This window comes from Gopherus evgoodei, chromosome 6, assembly GCF_007399415.2.
Source record: "Gopherus evgoodei ecotype Sinaloan lineage chromosome 6, rGopEvg1_v1.p, whole genome shotgun sequence".
Classification (NCBI taxonomy): Eukaryota; Metazoa; Chordata; order Testudines; family Testudinidae; genus Gopherus; species Gopherus evgoodei.
This window is the reverse complement of record NC_044327.1, coordinates 130629970-130645087: the sequence shown is the minus strand read 5'-3', so window position 1 is coordinate 130645087 and position 15118 is coordinate 130629970. Positions and strand designations below refer to the sequence as shown.

The 15118-nt window shown below is 46.0% G+C and overlaps 1 protein-coding gene across 14 annotated transcripts in view; it reads right to left on the bottom strand.

Annotated features, from left to right (window-relative positions):
- CELF4 (CUGBP Elav-like family member 4) overlaps nt 1-15118 on the bottom strand; it is an 885136-nt gene that overhangs the window by 110931 nt on the left and 759087 nt on the right. For 13 of the 14 annotated variants that reach the window (XM_030567118.1, XM_030567122.1, XM_030567119.1 and 10 more), the window contains exon 7: nt 4463-4610. In XM_030567118.1, coding sequence (XP_030422978.1) covers nt 4463-4610 — 148 coding nt within the window. The remainder of the gene's footprint in view (nt 1-4462; nt 4611-15118) is intronic. The other variant, XM_030567126.1, reaches the window with a different exon arrangement.

Genomic DNA, 15118 nt, shown 5'->3' with positions numbered 1-15118 from the left:
AGGGTCAAGTCAGACCTCATGCTCCCAAGACCGTGATTGTTGCGGGTACACTAGGCCGGTATGACAGATCTGGCAGAGTAAATGCCATCCAAGGATAATGCCCTCATGAACCAGAGGATATAATAAGCTAAGATGCCTCTGGCTAGTCCTGTTATAACTATAGATAGTCAAAAGTTTATATTTAAAAGTGGCTTTTCAAATTATATGGAAATCTCTGAGCATTTTTTTTAGTCTATCTAAATACTTATCTGGCTGCCATTACCATAGTATCTGAGCACCTCTCAATCTTTAATGTATATTTTACTCACAATACTCCTAACAGGAGGACAGTGCTAGTGTGACCATAGTACAGATTGGAAACTGAGGCACAGAGAGACTAAGTGACTTGACCAAGTTCACACTGGAAGCCTATGGTAGAGCAAGGAATTGGCCCCTGGTTTCTCAAGTCCTGTGGTAATGCCCTAGCCACTAGACAGTCCTTCCTCTCCACCAGGGTAGAGTTCAGAATTATCACATTTTTAATCAAAATGAAAAAAAATAGTTTTGATTCAATTTTATTCAAATCTAAATGAAAGATGTTCGGGTTTCAGTTTCCTTTCCCTTGCCTTCTTTCCAGAGGAAAAAAAGAGAATGAAAGGAGTGAAAACCAACCCCCCCTGCCCCCCCCCCCAAAACCCCAAACAAACATTTTTTGTTTTGATTCAGATCAAGTTAAACAAAAATGAAAATTGTAATTTCAGTGAAAAACCCGGAAAATTACAGACCTAAAAAAAACGAGTGTCACTTCTCTCCAAACTTTCCAGGGGATGTCATTACTGTTTGCCAACCACATCTATTCTGGACAATGACAGCCTGCGAGGAGGCAAATGGAGTCTATGACAGACATTGATCTCCACCGGAGATGTCTGGGAAGACGAATTCAGACTGGAACAGGTGCAGAGAAGGACTAATAGGAAAATCAGGGCGATGGAGGGCCTATCTGACAAGAGAAGACAAAGACCAGGGCTTGTTTAGTCTAGCAAAAAGAAGACTGAGAGGGGGTCTGATTCCTCTCTATAAATACACACTAGGTAAATACCAGGATGGGAGAAGTGCTGTTGAAACTAAAGGACAATGTTGGCCCAAGACAAAGGAAAAGTCAGTGGAGGTGGCAGAGTGGTGAGCAGAGGCAAAACGCCATATTCAGAAGTGAGTCTAAAAGAGGAGTCCTGAGTTCCGTGTAAATGTGGAGTTAGTGCACAGTGGTGGATTGTGTTGTGTGCATGCAAGCATGTTCAAACCAGATTAAGTCAATATGACCCATTTTAAAACCACCGTGTAGACAAGTCCTACCTGACACCTTTTTGAAGCCCCTTCCCTCAAATGCATTTCACACCCCTCCTAATTCAGCCCAAACTCTGGAAGATAGGTTGGAGTCAGGTTCATGGGACATTTTAAAAAATGAAGAGGATGATTGTGAAGTCAAATTAAAAAGATGCAAGAATGGGCTTAACAAGTGCACACATGGTATTGCTGGGAACATAGTGGGTCCTGTCAAATGGAGTTGGGTGAATAATAGATTTGTTGGTTCACTGGCAATTCCAACCTTTTTTTTTTAATTCCATTTTGGGGGTTGAAACAAACATGAAACTTTTTGAAAATTTTCATCAAATGGAAAAAAAATAGAAAGAAAGTCTGAGTCAGGTTGAAACGAAAGATTTTATTTTGGCTCGACTTTATAAATGTCATTTTGATTTCAGCCAATGTGACAAAAGCAAAGGATAGCTAGCTTCACAAACCAACCAGTGGCGGTGGTGGTGACGCCATCACCCTTAGGAGTGTTAGCCCACTGGGTAGGTGCTCATCTGGGATTTAGGAGATCTGAGTTCAATTCTCCCCTCTACCTGATGTAGAGAAGGGATTCTAATGTGGGTCTCTGAAAATTGTAGGAGCATGCCCTACACTGTGAGTGATGTGAAAACCCGTAACTGCATATCCCAGTGTCTCCTGTTAAAGTTGTTCCACTTTGTATAACAAGTCATTGGAGCAGGGACTTGAACTCAAGCCACTCCCTCTCAAGGGAGCGTCCTGACTATAGAGTCATTCTCACCCTTTTCCCTAGACTCAATGAATGACTATGACTTGTCACTATGAATGACAATAAATAGTCATTGGGTAATGGAAAGGGAGTGTGAATAACTCTCCACTGGCTTCCCATGGACCTTCCATACACTTATATCTCACATCTATCTGATGTCTAGATTCTCTGGTGATACAGAGCGGGTATAAGTATCATATGTGGCCAAGAAAAGAGGGTCATGGCTGGCATTCCACTGTGCCCTAGCAATCCTCCACTGTTGTACGCGCAGCAGGTGTAACTTAGAACAGCCTCCAGGTTGCTCTGCCATGTGCTTCTCAGAAGAACTGTGACCGCCTTAGCCAGACTTCCTGCTAGGTAGCAGCCCTCTGCAGCTGCACCCTTGCACACTCCTCACTCAACATGGGCAGCAGCTGAAAGCCTCCATATACCTCCTTAAGATCCCTGCCTCAGTTTCCCCTCCCTTCCACAGCAGTCATGAGATCAGATTGACTAATATTTGCTCAGCACTTTAAACTGGAAAAGTTTGACCAGAGATGAGCCTCACCAACCTCCGCAGGGGAGCAATCTCAACACCACTGAGTGTGTGAAATCTAGATCCAAATTGTACACATATTCCCCAACACCGTCTAAATAAGGCGGTTGCACTCAACACAAAGTAGCTCATGCCCATCATCTCCCCTTCCTGCTCACCATCCCTCCTTACACAACTCACAGCACTTGGCTTGTTCCTCTGAGCCAGAGAGCTCTCATTCTCTTTGCTGGGCAGCCAGAAGTGCTTCAGTGTAATGTTGCTGGCCGAAGGGCCTGGGGCAGGAATGCTCTTTGTTAAAATGTGTGTGTGCTGAAGGCCAGGAGAGCCCTGCACTCCTACAGCCCAGTGATCTGCCAAATAACAGAGATGCCTACGGCAGGAACTGTGCCCCCCGTGAGCTCCCTACTGAGCATTGTTTGTTCCCAGTTCCTCCCTGATAGCCCTGCCTTGCAGCTGTAACCTGCACGTGTCCTGGTCTGATATCATTGCAGCAGTTATCCTTTTGTGATGATGTCACCTGACCTCTCTGTCCTTGGCCAAGTCCCTCCCTCCTGCTCCAGTCTGGCCCCTGCTCTGAAATGGACAGTAGCGGACGGTTCTTTGTTCTTCGATCTCCTCCCTTTCTTCCTTTGCCCTATCACGCTGTGCTACCATTAGCATCTCTCCCCCGATGCCTTTTACAAACACACATCCAGACTTGCAATGGCCCTGGCAAGCCACACTGAGTCTTATCCCTATTCACACTAGCGGGGAACTGACGCACAGAAAGGCCATATTGAGGCCGATATTGTCAAGCTCAGCTATAAGCATCTATGCCCACCTAAACAACTGACCTGCCTCTGAGAGGCACTGACCATCCACAGTGCCTGCTAAAGTCAACGGGAAATGAAAATCGCCTAGCGCTGCTCAGGATCTGGCCTGCTGCATTCAAGGCTTTTCTTTGAAAAATGGTGGCCCTCACCATTAAGGCCAGAGTATTAAAAAACCCCACAGAGGGGTGCAGGTGAGGTGCTGGGGCCGAGGTGTCTGTTCCTACAGGCTCTGCTTGAAGCTACCCTGCTGGTGTGGAAGATCATGCTTCCTTGCGGTGTTATCCCCTCTGTTGTCAGGCCTCTCCTGCAAATCAGTGCCACCCTCTGGCATATTTTTCCGTTTCATCCGTTCTCCTGGAGCATAGAGGAGCATGAGATGTGGGGTACAGGGGGGTGTTTTCTCTGGTTTGCCCCAGTCTACCCCACATGCTGGCACTGCTTATGGTTTTTGATAGGCCAGGCCAAACCCATCCTGTTGTGTTTCCAGCAGTCACAGTAGCAGGGTTCCTGCTGTAGCTCTTCCTTGACATCTTAAAAGAGAAGCAGCGGCTTCGGGGGAGCAAGAAGATGGCTCCTTGCCTATGGCACGACAAAGAACGGCATGGACTTTGCTGACAGAGAAGGGCCTCAAACCGAAGCCCCCTCTTTCTCCCTGGATTGGTTCAGCTCCAGAACCGAACACCACGGCTCCGGTCTTTCTCTAGACTGTCTCAGACTGGAACACCACATAAGAGGGGGCGCAAAACTTTGGGCAAATTCAGAATTGACTGTAACTCCAGATCTGGGACCTCTGCCACCCAATCTCACCAGGGCTCCCCCTCACTGCTGTCAGATTTAGGTTGGCCTGAGCGGGGTGACTCCCTGCAGATGACAGGACAATCCATGAAGAACGCCTTTCTGTGTTGTTCTGCTACCCTCTGGGCCCTCCCTGTGACATTCCTCCCTTTCTCTGCTCTCTAGCACAGCTACCTCTGCCTGGGAAACTCCCTCCCTAGTCCTCTGTGTCCGACTCCCCCTTGCTGCCCTGCGGGCTCTTACCTGAGGTTGGCGTCATGGGAGCTGCAGCAAGGCCGTTCATGTTCAGCGCTGCCATCTGCTGCATCTGGGCTGCGGCGAAGGCTGCCATGGGATTCAGGTAGCCCCCTTGCGCCACGGATGCCATGATAGCCGCCTGCTGCTGCATCAGCTGGAACAAAGAGAACAGGGAAAAAATATCACGCATTCACCAGCAGGGCAACTCCAGAGAGGAGCCGCTGCGGTCACAGAGCGGTCAGTCGGGCTCTTCCACAGTGCCGGCTCGACCAGAGGCAGTGATACTGCTGTCCATAGGGCCAGTGCTACCCGTGGCACTCTGTAATGCAGCCCTTGCCTTGCTCCTTCTTGGTCTAAGGGGGCGGCTTCTCTCTGTTGCCAGTGTGGTTCTGTGCTAGACTTTGTTTTGTCCAAAGCCAGAAAAAGCCACCGGCAACCTACCAGACAGCCCAATTTGCAGGTCTTCAATCAGTATCTGAGGGCTTTGGATTGGCAACACCTTGCTATATGCGTGAGATGGGGTGATTTCCATTGGTTTTAAGTCACTGAAGTTAATACATGTACTGCCTAGGACAGGGGTTCTCAAACTTCATTGCACTGCGACCCTCTTCTGACAACAAAAATTACAACACAACCCCAGGAGGGGGAACTGAAGCGTGAGCCCACCCGAGCCCTGCTGCTTCGGGTGGAGGGGCCAAAGTTGAAGTCGAAGGACTTCATCCCCAGGTATGGGGCCTGTAAACTGAGCCCCGCCACCCTAGGCTGAAATTGAAGCATGAGCCCAGGCGGTGGGGCTCAGGCTGCAAGTTTGGCCCCAGGTGGTGGGGCTTGGGCTCTGGCCAGTCTACCACCAGCCTGGCAACCCCATTAAAATGGGGTCGTGACCCACTTTGGGGTCCCGGCCCACAGTTTGAGAAGTGCTGTTCTAGGAAAACCATAGGCTGACGAGTCAAGTACTCCAGTCTCCGCTCCACCACTCATTCACTCTGCGAGCATGGGCTAGTCATTTTAAAGGAAACCTGCAGTGATTAAGTTACATGTCATAGGACATCTCTCGCTCTGTCTCAAATGCTAAGATGCTACATGGTCATCATTCGACCTATATCAATAATTTCGTGATGGACAGTTTTCCATTGAAAAATTCAGTCTACTTGAAATGTATCATGGGAACATGTCAATTTAGATGAATTTCTGATAGGCCAAAGTCAAAATATTTAGTTTCGAATGTGTCTAAATGTTTCGCTTTGGCTTTATCATTTTGATTCATTTTGTGTAGACTTCTATGCTATAGCAAATTGTTAATTTAATAGTCTCTGATGTGCATTATAGTTAATGTTACCTAGGTAACATTATTTAATGTTTTTGTATAATATAGAAGTCTAAACAAAATGAAATGCTTCAATGGTCCCAAATCACTTTTTTTTTAAAGAATTTTCATTTCATGGAAAATTTTACCTTTTCATTCTGATTCAGAATGATTTTTGCCCCCAAAATGTCAGAAATTCCAGTTCCCAACCAGGTCTAATCATTGCTTCTTGCAATGAGCTGGTTCTCCACTTGTGCTGTTCATGAACTCTGATGCAGCAGGAGTGCAAAATGCATGTCAAATGTTACCGTTCAGGCGAATAAGAGGAGAATTTTGATTGGGCAGCATTTTACTTTCTCTCTGCACAGATGTTAATGAGGACACAAGGAGCAAGGCAGGGCAAAGCCAGCACCTCTTGCATTATGAAATGTCTCTTGCTGCTTCACTCACTTCAGAGCTGTGGGGGGCGCTACTGACTCAAGCTGATATTTTGTTGCCTTCTCCATCAGAACATGACAGCCTGATGATGTAGTTTAGCATGTCGACCATGCATCTCAGCATAAGAACGGAAGGACACTTTCAAAGCCATTGCAAGGGAAGGTTTGTTGTTGTTTACTGGTTAAATTTAACAGTTAAGTGGCTGCTAAATTAACCACAAAAATAAAAAAAAAAAGAAGCAATCACTTTACAATGTTTCAAGCGTCCTCCCCAGGCATTCAAACGCAGAGGCAGTCTGGACCAATGGACAAACAGTGACCTAGGCACTAGACAATCTCAGCTCTGCTACTGGTGTGTGGTGTGACCTTCGCAAGCCATTTCAATTCTCTGTGCCTTAGTTTCCCCTGCTGTAAAATGGGGATAATAATATTTGCCTTCTTTGGTAAAAGTGCCTGAGATCAATGGATTAAAAATGCTGTACAGAACCTGAATATTATTATTTCTTGCATCTTAACACACAGCATCTCAGTGCCAAGGCAGAGGCTTCCCTTATGACTGTTAATTACCCTTCCTTATTATATACTGCGTAAGACACTTTCACATTTTAATTAGTGATTTACTCTTCTTTGTAATTACTGATGGAGTGATTAGATGAGCTTTTTATATTACAGCACAATGCTGGTCCCCTTTAAGGAGCAAATTTGTTAGTAGGCATCAATTGGATTTATTCTCCAGATCAGGCACGGAGCAGGTGATTTTATTAAGTATTCCAATAAAGTGAGGAAGGGAGAGGGAATGCATTCATCTTTAAACAGGGATTGACTCTACCTTTGGGTGTCTACTGACCCATAACTCATTTCCTATGCCAGATTTTTATACTTCTGGCTGGCTGAGGACAGAGTTTGCTCCATGGCTGGTTATGTAAGTGATGGCTGAGGTCCAGGATCTGCTTAATACTGCTGATCAAATTAGTATTTCTCGGAGGTAAGGAGTGCTTCAAGGGCTGGGAGGGAGCTGAGTCTAGGCTGACTGAGTTAGACTTTCCTCTTATTCCTCCAAAGTATGTCAGAGATGGAAACACTTGTGTGATCTGCTTGTAAAGTGTTTATGGGTGTTAGTCTGCAGAGAGGCTAACAGTTTACTACTGGTTTCAGCTACTGGAGCTAATCCTTCTGCTCAAGTGATACGGCTTTGTGTTTTCGTGCTGACGGTTTCCAGTTCAGACAGTACTCGTGACCTATGATGGGGATAGCATAACATTTGCTTATAACAGTGGTTAAGACACTGGACTGTGACTCTGCAGTCGCGCTCTGCACTGGAACTCTGCCACAGACACCATGGACCTTGGTCAAGTCATTTAATTTCTTTGGGCAGCAGTTCCCCACCTGTAAAATGGGAATGATAATTCTTTCTTTTCTTATTATCTAGACTGTATGATTTTCAGGCCAAGGACTATACACAATGGGGCCCTGATCTTGACTGGGGTATCTCACTGATACCATAATACAATAAATAGTCATGTTGTTCCAATTAGTTATCAGAGCCTAGAAAATTGTGTAAAGTATCAGAGTGGTAGCCGTGTTAGTCTGGATCTGTAAAAGAGGCTTGTGGCACCTCCGTCTGTTAGTCTATAAGGTGCCACAAGACTCTTTGCTGCTTTTACAGAAAATTGTGTGTAGCATTTAACTGACTGGATGATGTAACTTCTTGTCCTGCTCATGACACATCCGGGAGCTGTTTGCAATTGTTTCAGACATATCAGGGTGTTCAAAATGATCTGCTGAATCACGCTGAGAATAGGTTCTTGGTCTGTCAACAAGTGTGCAGTGGGAAATGCACATGAAGCGGTGGTCTGATACAGCCCGGGGTTGAGGCATGCAGAGTTTTGCCACATACTGTCATTATTCCATCTGTTACATCTGTCCAGAGACACAAATGGCATTTTCCTCTCTGTGTTCGTGCAAAAACTGAGGCTGCTCCTAACCTGCCGATTATGGTTGAATGCACTGTAGACAACCTAAAGTCCCACTGATCTCAGTGAAATGGCCGTGTAAAATTGACTGTATGGCTGGTAGTGGGAGTGGAGTAGGCTGGGAAGAGAGTAGATAACATCTAACTTACATTTAGACAGGAAGGGTGGCCTGGGGGTTAGAGCACTAGTGTAGCACTCAGAAGGGCTGTGTTCAAATTTCTGCTCTGCCACAGACTGCCTAGGTGACCTTGAGCAAGTCACTTAGGACATGGCTACACTACATCTTTGGCTCTGCAGCTGTGCAGACATGGCCAATATTGATGGAAGGGCTTTTTCCATTGAGATAGGTAATCCACCTCTCCGAGAGGCAGTAGCTAGGTCAATGAAATAATTCTTTTGTTGACCTAGCTGTGGCTACATAGGTAGCCCTGACTACAGCACTCAGGCGGAGAGTGACATAGCTAGGTTGGTCTAAACTGTAAGTGCAGACTAGGCCCAAGTCTCTCTGTGCCTTAGTTCCCCACCTGTACAGTGGAGATCATAGCACTGCCCTACCTCAGAGGGCTGGTTGTGAGGAGAAATGCACTGAAGACCGTCACACGCTCAGATTAGAACATGAGGACAGTGGGAATTTTCCTTCCTGAGACATTTTGGAGGGAAAAAAGTTCTGTGTCAGAAAAAAAAATTGAAACGTACATCGGCCAAACTGGACAATCCCTACGTAAAAGGATAAATGGACACGAGTCAGATATTAGGAATGGCAATATACAAAAACCTGTAGAAGAACACTTCAGCCTCCCTGGACACACAATAGCAGATTTAAAGGTAGTCAACCTGCAGCAAAAAAACCCTTCAGGACCAGACTCCAAAGAGAAACTGCTGAGCTTCAGTTCATTTGCAAATGTGACACCATCAGTTCAGGATTAAACAAAGACTGTGGATGGCTAGCCAACTACAAAAGCAGTTTCTCTTCCCTTGGTGTTCACAGCTCAACTGCTAGAAGAGGGCCTTATCCTCCCTGATTGAACTAACCTCGTTATCTCTAGACTGATTCCTGCCTGCATATTTATACCTGCCCCTGGAAATTTCCACTACATGTGTCTGACGAAGTGGGTATTCACCCACGAAAGCTCATGCTCCAATACTTCTGTTAGTCTATAAGGTGCCACAGGACTCTTTATCGCATTTTGAATTCGATGAATCTGCCTTTTCTGTCAGAAAATCTCTGAGCAGCTCAGATCCTATGGCAATGGAGGCTTTCTTCAAAAGTCACAGCACTGTAAGAGTAGAACTATACCATCGGAAAGAGAACTCGGTAACCTTGAAACAAGCGAACAGAATAGACCCATCTCCCCTCCCCTATGGTGAGTCAAGGGAGATTTATGAAAGGAGGGCAAGTGCTGCAAAGGTCATCAGTCTGTCTTATAAAATCCCTGGAGCGTTGCCTGGGGCATTCACATAAGTCTTCCCACTCCTTCCCAGCCACCTCTTGAAGACAAATGTCCCATCCACCCTCCTTTCATTTAAAAGAGGCCCAATGTGAGAGTGAGCTTTTTCCTTTCTTGACCAAAGGAGGCATTTCTTTTTTCTATTGTTCCTTCCTTGGAACGACCTCTGCCTGAGCAATTAAGCAGCTTTAGCCCATCCTATTTCCAGTAGAGATAAGGAGGTTTTAGTACCATTATACAAGGCACTAGTGAGACCTCATCTGGAATATTGTGTGCAGTTCTGGTCTCCCATGTTTAAGAAGGATGAATTCAAACTGGAACAGGTTCAGAGACAGGCTACTAGGATGATCCGAGGGATGGAAAACCTGTCTTATGAAAGGAGCCTCAAAGAGCCTGCCTTGTTTAGCCTAACCAAAAGAAGGTTGAGGGGAGATATGATTGCTCTTTATAAATATATCAGACGGATAAATACCAGGGAGGGAGAGGAATTTTTAAGCTCAGTACCAATGTGGACACAAGAACAAATGGATATAAACTGGCCATCAGGAAGTTTAGACTTGAAATTAGATGAATGTTTCTAACCGTCAGAGGAGTGAAGTTCTGGAACAGCCTTCCAAAGAGAGCAGTGGGGGCAAAAGACATCTGGCTTCAAGACTAAGCTTGACAAGTTATGGAGGGGATGGTATGATGGAATAGCCTAATTTTGGCAATTAATCTTTGACTATTAGTGGTAAATATGCCCAATGACCTGTGATGGGATGTTAGATGGGGTGGGCCTGGGGTTATGGTGACCAGCGGATGGTTCCAGGGTGGTATATGCCCATGGAAAGCATCTGCTGAGCTATCTCCTATCTTCTGAGCCCTAGCTCCCAGTCTCTGAGCAGGAGGATCTGCTAAAGAGTCGCTTACACAGGGAAGGGTTGGTGGCAAATACCTGCCAGGAGGAAAGCAAAGTGATTGGGATGGGATGGGGGAAGGGAGATGGATGGTGAGGAAAGGAAGGTAGATGGTTGGGCAGTGGAGACCGGCCACCCATCTTTTCCTCTGAAACCGCTGATCCTGTGAACCCACTGAAGGTTCCTCAAGGGGCCGAGCATGCCTCATCACCCACTGACTTCAGTGGCAGGGGAGAGGGCCCTTGCAGTCAGACATGAAGCACTTGGGCCTGGCTCCTAAATGAGAGCAGAATGTGTCTTCTGGACAGAGCTGAAATGCAGAGTCTCCCAGGAGCCTTTGCTTCCACTTCGTTTCACTCAAGCCTGCAGCTCCGGAGTTCAACCTCATATAGACCTCCTCACACCAGTTTGCTTTGGGCATCAAAAATACTACAGTCAGCAGCGAGCAGACCCAGGAAAGCTCCCCCAGGCTGCCCCTCATGCTTGGGAGAAACTCCCCATCAACAGCCGCAAAAGAAAGTCATTGTCCTCCTTCAAACCCCTCTTCGAAACTCTCCTTGCTCTGATGCCTACAGAAGCTTGACAATCGCCAGGCTGCTGGTGTGCTGAGGCCACCATCTATCACGCTGATCAATATCGGCTTGTTGTTTCCTTGCTTTTGCCATCCGTATGTATCCATTGGCTGTCTCCTGTCTTACACGTAGACTGTAAATTCTTTGGGGGGGGGGGCTCTCTTTTCATTATCTGTTTGTACAGTGCCTGGAACAACGGGGCCTGGGCCATGACTGGAGCTCCTAGGCACTGTGATCATGCAACTAAATAGTAATAATAATTAATAAGTTGAATTTCCTGCATGATTCACTTCACTCTTCACTTCCTGTCCTAAGCCATTGTGTAGTGTGACTGGCTGCCGTTAAACAGCTTCTGTGGTCCCAGTTCAGTGATGGCGACATCATACGCTGGTTGAAACCATTCCTCTGCCAGTGAATGATTATGGGTGAAGCAACTCTTACAGAGGAGATTGCACAGAATTTTCTCTTCTAGTCACTTGTTTATAACTTTTTGTTTTTTACTTTCCTGGCTGTGGGCAGATTTGTTCTCCACCCAGGAGCACAATTTCCAAGTAAGTCTAAGCCAAAATGGTTGAGAGGGACAAAGCAGGTGAGGTAATATCCTCTCACCAGCAGAAGTTGACCCAATAAAAGATATTACTCCACCCACCTTGTCTCTCTAATATCCTGGGTCCGACACAGCTACCACAACACTGCATATAGCAGGACGGTTCAGATATTTTCAAGAGTGAAAGAGGCAACAATAATACACTCTTCCATTCAGTGGAATATATATACACTCTTCCCTGTGAGGGAAGATTGAAAAAATTGGGTTTGTTTAGTCTGGAGAAAGAAGATTGAGAGGCGACATGATAACAGTTTTCAAGTACATAAAAGGCTGTTACAAGGAAGAGGGAGAAAAATTGTTCTTCTGACTCTTTGAGTACAGGACAAGAAGCAATGGGCTAAAATTGCAGCAAGGGAGGTTTAGGTTGGACATTAGGAAAAACTAACTGTCGGGGTGGTTAAGCACTGGAATAAATTGCCCAGGGAGGTTGTGGAATGACCATCATTGGAGACTTTTAAGAGCAAGTTAGACAAACACCTGCAGGGATGGTCTAGATAATACTTAGTCCTGCCATGAGTGCAGGGGACTGGACTAGATGACCTCTTGAGGTCCCTTCCAGTCCTATGATTCTATGCAATAATGACTCACAACTTATTTTGAACTCCCCTAGCTTGACAGTAGTAGATGGGAGACACTTGAATTTGGACAGTGAGAGATTCATTTGATTGCAGTTGCACCTTTCAGGTGTTCTGGTGAAAATTGCTTGCGATTTGTCTGAGTTAAAAGATGTATTTTGCAGATGCCAGATGGATTTTGTAATACATTCTGCTAACAGTTTGTGAGGATTCTATTAGGGCACACACAGAACCCCTCACTAATGCACTATGTAAACATGGCTGAGTCTGTGTGAGTACTATTATTTGTATTACAATAGCACCTATAGGCTGGAGCTGAGATCAGGGCTTTATTATATTAAGCACTGGATAAGCCCATGGTGAGAGACAGTGCCTGACCCAAAGGGCATACAAAACAGACAAGACAGACAAAGAGTGAGAGAAAGGAAGTATATTATTCCTGTTTTCCAGGTTGGGAACTGAGACACAGAGAGGTTGAATGCCTGGCCCAAGGCACACAAAATGGCCTTCCTAGCCAACGTGGGAATTGACTGAGGGAAGGGTGCTATAGAAAAACATATCATGGGCTCATGAAATAAACATATTATTGTCTATCCCAGTCTTTGCACAGCCTAACATTTTGCTTGCTTTGTCTTTTTATTCTTTTGCTAACAATAATACCAGCCAGTGCTTTCCGCCTCCAAAGAGCTACTGCTTTGCTAATTAATCCACACAGCGCCCCCTATGGGAGAGCCAGGGAGGCAGTAATATCAGGATCTAGCTAGTTCTTATGGCTAAAGATCAGCACCCCCTGCTGGAGGGAATCAGAACAGCAGAACTGTGCGACATGGGCAACTGTGGAGAAATAAAATTCATCAAATAATTTGACCCATTTTTCTGATTTTATATATTAGAGAGTTTCCACCTATTCCATAGAGCTAGCAGGATAATGAGTGAAAGTTGTGCTTGATTAATTTCACAAAATCTACTCTTGGTGGAGTAATTTCCCCCTTATTATTCACCTAGTTCATGTCATGGATCCGACACCCTTAACCATGATTCTCCTGCAGATCAACTGGGTCGGGACGGAGCTTCTAGAGCAAAGGGATAAAAGTTCCAGCTCTGCTTCTGCCCTAACACTGCACTGCCCCCAGCCTGTCGAGATCCAGGTAGTCCTGGGTGACCGGAGATTTGTTGCAATTCAATAATTGCCATTATTATCGCCACAGCACAGCCAGGGGAATGGTGAGTCACTGACAGTAAATGACTCACCCAAGGCCAAACAGCAAAGTCAAAGTGCCCCTCCTAACACCCAACCCCTTCCTTGGCCTGCAATCCCATGCGTTTTGCTGCAGAATCTAGTTACTATCCCCATCTGGAATTAAGCCAGGACACCGTGGCTAACACTCGCATGTCGTTTTTATGCAAACTTGATAGATGGCTTTGATCTCATCTTAAATAATTAAATAATTTATTCCATGGCTGTTACTTTCCAGGGGCTCCTTCCTTGTGGCTTGCTTTTCTAGTCTGTATTTTCCTACCTCCTCTGGTTTACCCTCAAATGATTTCCATTCTACCTGGCGGGCGGCAGCAATATAAGGGAATCGCTAAGGACTCAGTGGCTTCTTCATGAAGAAAAATAGGAGCTAAACAAACTTTGTTATGGTGGCTTACCTGGACCTGATCTCTAGCAGTGAGTTTAATATTCTGTGCTGGGTTTTATCACACATGGTTTAGATGCTGCTTGTTATGTATGCTTCTGAGTGTATTACATAAAATAAAAATTTTCCCATTAATTTGTGTGTGTGTCGGGGGGTTAAATGGGGTGAGAAGATTCAGTTGGGAGACAAACACCCCTTAGGTCTCTGGAGTAAGAGATTTTATCACGCTGTGAAACTTGGCTCTCACTATATTGAGAGCAAAGAGGGGCTGATACAACCTTCTGCCTCTTGAGTGACAGCGGCAACATCTATGTCATGAGGACCAGATCCACTGTCATGCACATGCCTGGTGCCCCACGTGGGTTGAGATGCAAAGGCCAGGTGTAGAAGAGAGGTTGAACCTTCACGTCTCAGCCCAGAGGACATAGAAAGGTGGCATGTTGGCTCAATGATGTGTCCCACTTCCCCTGACCCTTCAGAAGACTCTCCGTAGGGGCTTAAGCCAGCTCCCTTGAAGCTAGTGGAAAATCTCCCATTGACTTCAACAGTGCAGAATAAGGCCCTGGGTTCGCTATGGGGGTTGGACACTGTCAATGGGAAAGGGTGGGGCTGAGGGATTGGCCCTGTTTCTCTGCCTTCTCTCTGATCAGCCAGGGGATGGGTGGTCAGTGTTGAGGTTTAGGATTGCTGCATCAATTGGCCTGGCCTCTTGGAGCGTGCACAGGCCAAAACAGACCTGCAGTGGAATAGCTAGGAGGCAAGGCTGTGAGTACAAACTCAGTGTGGAGTCCCTTATGTAGGTCATGCTCTAGATGGGTATTAGTCATTGAGCCATTCGTATTGTCTGTTTAATGGTAGCATCTCGAGGTCCCAACTCAGATGGCAGCCCCACTGCGCTGTCCCTACCCCAGGGGTCTTTTGGTCTGAATAAGGATTATCACCGTTTTGTAGAGGGGGGAAATGAGGAATAGAGGGAGATTAGGTGATGTGCCGAAGGTCACACAGGAAGTTGGTGGCAGAGCTGGAAAATGAACCCCTGTACCCTGAGTGCTGAACACTTTAGGCCAAGCTCCTTCTCCCTTTAGCTGGGGCCTTACATCCAGGCAGCAGGCTCAGCTCTTAAATGTACATTGCATCTTCATGTCAAAAGAAAATGCCTCCTCCCGCTTTTTTCCTCTATCAGTCTCTTCATCTCTCTCTGGTATTTC